This window comes from Mandrillus leucophaeus, unplaced genomic scaffold (assembly GCF_000951045.1).
Source record: "Mandrillus leucophaeus isolate KB7577 unplaced genomic scaffold, Mleu.le_1.0 Scaffold238, whole genome shotgun sequence".
Taxonomy (NCBI): Eukaryota; Metazoa; Chordata; class Mammalia; order Primates; family Cercopithecidae; genus Mandrillus; species Mandrillus leucophaeus.
The window spans coordinates 615,320-623,530 of record NW_012102454.1 but is presented as its reverse complement, the minus strand read 5'-3'; the positions used below and the strand labels follow the sequence as shown (position 1 = coordinate 623,530).

Here is an 8,211-nt window from a genome sequence, read left to right as displayed (position 1 = left end):
AGAAAGTTGATTGATGGTGGCAGGGTGGGAGGTGGGGATGGGAGATTGGGAGGTGACTGGTGAAGGACACAAGGTTTCTTGTCTGGGTGATGAAAGATTCTAAGTCGATCATGATGATGGTTGCACTTGTCTGTGACTATACAAAAAGTCAGTGACTTGGTGCCTTTGAAAGGAATTGCGTAATATGTGAATAATAGTTCAATGAAGCTGTTACCAAAAAACTAATAAAATGAGAAGAAAATTTGTTAAAAAATGAATGAATCAGAGTTAGAAAGTAAGTTAGGAGTCATTCCCTCTGCAATTCCCTGGAGTACTTCCTTGGTCTTACTGAGAAAGACTCACTTGGGTGCCAACGTGTCCTTAACACCTCTCCAACACGTACATCTTCCTTTTGGATTAAAAACAGGCCTTGGGCTTCAGATTTCAGCAGCCCACAGTGTAATAATAATAATAAAAATAGGCCGGGCATGTAATCCCAGGCCAAGGCAGGGGGATCGCTTGAGCTCAGGAGTTCAAGACTCACCAGGGCCACATGGCAAAACCCCGTCTCTACAAACAATAAAAAAAAATTAGCTGGCCATGGTGGTGCGTGCCTGTGGTCCCAGCTACTTGGGAGGCAGAGGCAGGAGAATCACCTGGTCACCCAGGAGATCAAGGCTGCAGTGAGCCATGATCACACTACTGCATTCTAGTCTGGGCAATAGAGCGAGACCCTGTCTCAAAACATAATAATAATGACGGTGATAATGATGATCATGAAATAGTAATAGCGATCATGATGAGTGTACACAACACAGTAAAATAATCTGGTAAACATAGCAGTGAACACCAGTGCTGGCACGCAGCTTCCTGTGTGCCAGGCACCGTTCGAAACATGTCCTGTGTATGGACTCACTTAGTTCTCACAGCAACCCCAGCACACCCTGGTAAGGGGGCGTTCTCTTTAGATCCTGTTTTACCACCTGGGAAAAGGTCCCAACCCAAAGAAGGCAAACAATGCCCCGAATTCATACAGCTGGTAAACGGAAAGATTTGCGTCCAGGTGGACTGGCACTGGAATCTGTGCTTGTGGCCCCCACGCTGTGGTGACGGAGAATCTGGCCATGCTGGGGTTGGCATTATGTTTATTTTTATGTTTATTTTCTTTTTCATGATCTGTGATACTGGTTTCCCATTGAAGGGAGTGATACATGCTTTTCTTTAAAACCAAACCCTGTCCTGACATAGTGGCTCATGCCTGTAATCGCAGCACTTTGGGAGGCTGAGGCGGGCAGATCACTTGAGGTCAGGAGTTCGAAGCCAGCCTGACCAACGTGGTGAAACCGCATCTCTACTAAAAATACAAAAATTAGCCAGGCGTGGTGGCAGGGGCCTGTAATCCCAGCTACCCTGGAGGCTGAGGCAGGAGAATCACTTGAACCCGGGAGGTGGAGGTTGCAGTGAGCCAAGATTGTTGCCACACCCTTCTCAGACTTAGTGAAAAGAGTGAGGGAGTTAACCCTGAAGTAAGAATGTGTCTTTGAGGACACAGGTAGACAGGTGGAAGCCACTGGGGTTTCAGACACAGGGCCGAGGGGGTCACAGCATGGGCTTTGGGGTCAGATTCAGGTATTTGCCAACTGCGTGATTTTGGACACAGGGCTTCACCTCACCGTGCCTCAGTTTCCCTTATCTGTAAAATGACTTCCCAGGGTTATCGAGACAATTAAAAGGGTTAATATGAGTAAAGAGCTTAGAGGACTGCCGGCACATAGTGAACATTGGTAAATGTTAGCAGCAATTGCTACTGTTGTTAATACTTTTACTAGTTATATGAACACTTGCTGTTTGCCTGGCATGCTACTCAATGACTCACCAATTTCTCACTACAACTTCTGGGGATAAGTGATTATTATTTCCATTATACGTCTGAGAGCTGGAAGACTCAGGCAGGTGATGTCATCAGCAGGCTGCAGGCAACAGGCAGGGCTGCCAGGAACCCTTGCATAGGTTGTGCACAGCACAAGGACACCACATCTCAGGGGTGCCATTCTCTGTGTAGACCTGTGTATTTATTATTATGATCTTCTGACAGGTGGAAGTCAAATGTCTCAAGATAGGAGTCTCTTTCTTTTCTTTCCTTCTTTCCTTCTTTCTTTGACAGAGTCTTGCTCTGTTGCCCAGCCTGGAGTGCAATGGTGCACTCTTGGCTCCCTTCAACCTCTGCCTCCCAGGTTCAAGCGATTCTCCTGCCTCAGCCTCCCGAGTAGCTGGGATTACAGGCACCTGCCACCTGTAATACCAATGCTTTGGGAGGCTGAGGCAGGAGGATTGCTAGAGCCCAGGAGGTCGAGGCTGCAGTGAGCCATGTTCCTGCCACTGCACTCTGGCCTGGGTGACACTGCAGGCTTAGAAATGAAAACAAGCGGCCAGGCGTGGTGGCTCACACCTGTAATCCCAGCACTTTGGGAGGCCGAGGTGGGCAGATCACAAGGTCAGGAGATCGAGACCATCCTGGCTAACATGGTGAAACCCCATCTCTACTAAAAATACAAAAAAATTAGCCAGGCGTGGTGGCGGGCGCCTATAGTCCCAGCTTCTCTGGAGGCTGAGGCGGGAGAATCTCTTGAACCCGGGAGGCAGAGCTTGCCGTGAGCCGGGATCGTGCCACTGCACTCCAGCCTGGGCAACAGAGTGAGACTCTGTCTCAAAAAAAAAAAAAAAAGAAAGAAAAAGAAAAGCTGTGTTAAAACAGACTTGTTATGAAACTTTGGACACATGACTTGGCCTCATTTTCCCCCTCTGTAAAATGGGATAATACAGACCTTACCTCTCTGGACTGATGGAAGATTAAAGAAAATGGTGCAGGAAGGCGCCTAGTATGCAATGAGTTCTCGGTAGATGGCAACTTCTGTTGTGGTTTTTTTGTTTGTTTGTGTGTTTGTTTTTGAGACAGAGTCTTGCTCTGTCACCCAGGCTGGAGTGCAATGGCACGATCTCGGCTCACTGCAACCTCCACCTTCTGGGTTCAAGTGATTCTCCTGCCTCAGCCTCCCAGGTAGCGGGGATTACAGGTGTGTGCCACCATGCCCGGCTAATTTTTGTATTTTTAGTAGAGACGAGGTTTTGCCATGTTGGCCAGGCTGGTTTCAAACTCCTGACATCAAGTGATCCTCCTGCCTCGGCCTCCCAAAGTGCTGGGATTACAGGCATGAGCCACCGTGCCTGGCCTATTGTGGTTATTTTAAAAGGACAGAGGGCAGGGTGTGTTAGGGGCCATGGTGGGAGCTAGACAGAGGTTTGTACCAGGTAGGGCAGCCCAGCAGGGGCTGGACCAGCATGGTCTCTCTCACAGAATACATCCAGCCTGTGTGCCTCCCAGCTGCTGGCCAGGCCCTGGTGGATGGCAAGATCTGTACCGTGACGGGCTGGGGCAACACGCAGTACTATGGTGAGTCCTGCCCTCTGCCTGTGATGCCACTGTTTGGGAGACTCTGAACTGGGCTGGGGATGGGCAGTGTGGCCGGTTGGATGAGTCTTGACCATGAGGAGTAGGGATGCTGAGGGGAATGGGGTGGGCACCAGGAGGGAAGGGGGATGTGTACACCCCCCAGCTCTGGCCAGCCTTGCCTGCACACCCCCAGGCCAACAGGCCGGGGTACTCCAGGAGGCTCGAGTCCCCATAATCAGCAATGATGTCTGCAATGGCGCTGACTTCTATGGAAACCAGATCAAGCCCAAGATGTTCTGTGCTGGCTACCCCGAGGGTGGCATTGATGCCTGCCAGGTGAGGGACTCTGTAGGGGCAGCCCCCTGGCCGCTGCCACCCCAGGGATGGAGATGCAGGGGAGTGGGTGGTTGGGCTCCCTATTTAAAAGCCTGAGGGCTCTGGGACCACAGCCCATGGTCATCCCGAGGGGCGTCTCCTGTCCAACCACCTTGGCCCCTAGCCAGGCCTCCCTTTCCCCTCCCAGGGTGACAGCGGTGGTCCCTTTGTGTGTGAGGACAGCATCTCTCGGACGCCACGTTGGCGGCTGTGTGGCATTGTGAGCTGGGGCACTGGCTGTGCCCTGGCCCAGAAGCCAGGCGTCTACACCAAAGTCAGTGACTTCCGGGAGTGGATCTTCCAGGCCATAAAGGTGAAAGTTGGGCCCAGATGGGAACCAGGGTGGGGATGTTTGGGCCTCTAATGGGGAAAGGGAGGCAGAGATTTGTTTTAGGAGGCCTACGCTCAGGCCTAGAAGAGGGCCCCCCTCGGGAACAGATGGACTTTGAAGGGCTCCTGGGGAAGGGAGGCCAGTGGTGGGATATGGAAGCCTCTCAGACCTCGGGAGCTGCCAGCTGTCTTTCCCCAGACTCACTCCGAAGCCAGCGGCATGGTGACCCAGCTCTGACCGGTGGCTTCTCGCTGCGCAGCCTCCAGGGCCCGAGGTGATCTTGGTGGTGGGATCCACGCTGGGCCTAGGATGGGACATTTTTCTTCTTGGGCCGGGTCCACAGGTCCAAGGACACCCTCCCTCCAGGGTCTTCTCTTCTACAGTGGCGGGCCCACTCAGCCCCGAGACCACCCGACCTCACCCTCCTGACCCCCATGTAAATATTGTTCTGCTGTCTGGGACTCCTCTCTAGGTGCCCCTGATGACGGGATGCTCTTTAAATAATAAAGATGGTTTTGATTAATGCGGCCTCCGAGCTTACAAATGTACACAGCAATGAGGACGTTTTGGCGGGAGGGAGAAGAATTAGGACCTGGAGCAAATCAGGCAGAGAGTGTGGGTCCCTCAGTTACCACTGATTTTAGATATAAGATTTTAGTTGGTTCACTTAACTGGAATTTTCCTGGAGCACGTTGGCTTCAGGTACAGCTGGATCCAGCTGCTCTCTCAAATCTGCCTTACTCTGTGTTAGCTTCATTTCCAAGCAGCCTCTCCTACAACCAGCGAGGGAGATGGCCCCTTCCACACAAACTCTTTCCCAATCACTTCTGCAGAAAAAGTCCCAGGCAACAAAATTCTAGGCCCAGCTCCCATTGTACAGATTTGGGTCACGTGCTCATCCCTAGGCAAATCACTGTGCACCTGATGCACGGGGTAGGGGCGGAGCAGGGTGGAGTGGGAGGAGCTAGGCCTTCAAGAACCATGTGACCTGAGTGTGGGAATCCCAAAGAAAAATAGGGTGCTATTTCCAGAAGTGGAAGTAGATGCTCAGGGAGCAAAAAAGACATCTACCTTGAACCAACACGGAAAATGAGGCCCTGCAGGGTGGAGACAGGGACACCAGACGCTGGGAACACAGCCTCCCCGCCAACCCTTTCTCCATCTGGGCAGCTTCTGGGGAGGGAACCCCCTTCTCTAGAGCCTCTGCAGAGCCTCTGCAGAGCCTCATGCAGCCCCGGTGGCCACCAGGGGGCACTGCTGCCTCAACATTGTGACACAATCAGGGGTTTTTCTGCCTGGAATCGGCCACGGATTGCTGAAACCTGCGGTTCTGCTGAAGAAAGGCTCAGCGGGGGGCCTGTTCACCACGACTTTAAATAATAACAATTATAATACATCACCCAACCGCCACAGCTCCCAAGCACTTTCCTTTTTTTTTTTTTTTTTTGAGACAGAGTTTCACTCTTGTCTCCCAGGTTGGAGTGCAGCTGCGTGATCTTAGCTCACTGCACCCTCCGCCTCCCAGGTTAAAGCAATTCTCCTGCCTCCGCCTCCTGAGTAGCTGAGATTACAGGCGTGCGCCACCACGCCCAGCTGATTTTTGTATTTTTAGTAGAGACGGGCTTTCACCATGTTGGCCAGGCTGGTGTCAAGCTCCTGACCTCAGGTGATCCGCCTGCCTCGGCCTCCCAAAGTGCTGAGTGTCACGCGCGTCCGTGTGAAGAGACCACCAAGTAGGCTTTGTGTGAGCAATAAAACTTTTTAATCACCTGGGTGCAGGTGGGCTGAGTCCGAAAAGACAGTCAGCGAAGGGAGATGGGGTGGGGCCGCTTTATAGGATTTGGGTAGGTGGTGGAAAATTACGGTCAAAGGGGGTTGTTCTCTGGCGGGCAGGGGCGGGGGTCACAAGGTGCTCAGTAGGGGAGCTTCTGAGCCAGGACAAAGAATTTCACAAGGTAATGTCATCAGTTAAGGCAGGAGCCAGCCATTTTCACTTCTTTTGTGATTCTTCAGTTACTTCAGGCCATCTGGATGCGTGCAGGCTTGGGCTCAGAGGCCTGACACTGGGATTACAGGTGTCTGCCGCCACACCCAGCTAATTTTTGTATTTTTAATAGAGATGGGGTTTCACTATGTTGGTGAAGCTGGTCTCAAACTCCTGACCTCAGGTGATCCACCCACCTCAGCTTCCCAAAGTGCTAGGATTACAGGTGTCCACCACCACACCTGGCTAATTTTTGTATTTTTAATAGAGACAGGGTTTCACCATGTTGGCAGGCTGGTCTCGAACTCATGACCTCAGGTGATCCGCTCACCTCAGCCTCCTAGTACAAGTGTAAGCCACTGCGCCCAGCCCAACTTCCTAAAATGTAAACAACCTACAAGAGCTCCTTTGAGAAACACAACTATGCATTTGGAAAACGATCCCAGCGTCAGTCCCTGACCCCCACACCCGTGGCGAGGTTGAGCCCCACCACGGCTTTGTTGGTCAGGAACCCCCAGGCCCACAACTCGTTAGCAGAGCCTCAGTGCAGTTTCCCCAGACGTCTACCTCTGGCTGTCGTGTTCTACCCAGAGGATGTGGGATGTAATTTGAGACCTGTCCTAAGGCTTGCTTTGCTGGAGACATACTGAGTTACAACAAGGAGTGACTGAGTTTTCCTTTGTAATTGCCAGCTGAGAAACGTACTGTACCTATGTTTTAGGAAGTTTGGGGACTCTGAGAGAACACGGTCCACCCTGGGGGTTCTGAACCGACGTGACCATGTCCTGGAGGGACACGGTTCGCCCTGGTGAGGAGGAGGGCGGGTGTGAGGGGCACTGAAGAAGGCTTGGCCCTGCCCTGGGAAGTCTGGGGGGATGTGGCTTTATTCTAGGGGATCCGATGGAAATTTGGTCATTAAAAGTCAACAGGCAGCCTGCTGGGAAAATAAAAACCAGGTGGCCATGTTCCCGGAAAGGGGTCCCAATCCAGACCCCAAGGGTTCTTGGATCTCGTGCAAGAAAGAATTCAGGGTAAGTCCACAGAGTAAAGTGAAAGCAAGTTGATTAAGAAAGTAAAGGAATAAAAGAATGGCTACTCCATAGGCAGAGCAGTCCCAAGGGTTGCTGGTTGCAAATTGTTATGGTTATTTTTTGATTTAGTCTTGATTTCTTGTTTAGTTATGCTAGACGAAGGGTGGATTATTCACGCCTCCCTTTTTTAGACCATATAGGGTAACTTCCCCAACATTGCCATGGCATTTGTAAACTGTCATGGCGCTGGTGGGGGGTGTAGCAGTGAGGACAACCAGAGGTCACTTTCGGGGCCATCTTGGTTTTGGTGGGTTTTCCTGACTTCTTTACTGCAGCCTGTTTTATCAGAAAGGTCTGTATGACTTGTATCTTGTGTGGACCTTCTATCTCATCCTCTGACTTAGAATGCCTTAATTTACTGGGAATGCGGCCCAGTAGGTCTCAGTCTTACTTTATCCAGGTCCTATTCAAGATGGAGTTGCTCCGGTTCAAACGCCTCTGACAGCCATTCTGAGTTCTGTCTGCATTATTGCTTTGTTGGAGGAGTGGAGGGGCTGGGGAGATTGTGATTCACTCAACAGCCATTCACTAGTTTCCCTTGTATGCCAGGGGTCAGTGAGCCTCAGTTTCTCCTCCTGCTCCCAACAACCTTGCCACTCACCCCAAGGAGCCAGGAAGATATTAAAAAAGAATAATAACAGTGACAAGGTTGCTTTGAGGTCCTGCCAGGGTCTCGGTCTTTAGAAAAGCTGAATATGAAAATTACTCCCATGTCATTGCGGTGCTGCTCAGAATCAGAAATATTTGACCCATCTTATGGAATTAGTGCAACTATATCAGGAACCCAAGACATGCTTTGCATTCCTATTTAGCACTTATATCTACATAGTCCCTTTCAAATATAGAAAAGCTTTCTGGATGTCACTTGGAACAGATAGCTCCATATGTGGTTATAAGTTGGCATTCTTCCAGTCGGGTTGAAGGAGAAGTGTACAGTTACTCTGCCACAAAAGTTATTTCATACATAAAATCATGGCCATGATTGGCAATGACGGTGAAG

General features: G+C 50.9%; 1 protein-coding gene across 2 annotated transcripts in view; it reads left to right on the top strand.

Moving 5' to 3' along the window:
- HPN (hepsin) overlaps positions 1 to 4,659 on the top strand; it is a 26,556-nt gene extending 21,897 nt beyond the window's left edge. For both annotated transcript variants that reach the window (XM_011982287.1, XM_011982286.1), the window contains exons 10-13: positions 3,335 to 3,430; positions 3,624 to 3,766; positions 3,954 to 4,118; positions 4,335 to 4,659. In XM_011982287.1, the coding sequence (XP_011837677.1) occupies positions 3,335 to 3,430; positions 3,624 to 3,766; positions 3,954 to 4,118; positions 4,335 to 4,373 (443 nt within the window). In that variant the 3' untranslated portion in view covers positions 4,374 to 4,659. The remainder of the gene's footprint in view (positions 1 to 3,334; positions 3,431 to 3,623; positions 3,767 to 3,953; positions 4,119 to 4,334) is intronic.
- Positions 4,660 to 8,211: the final 3,552 nt, after the last annotated feature.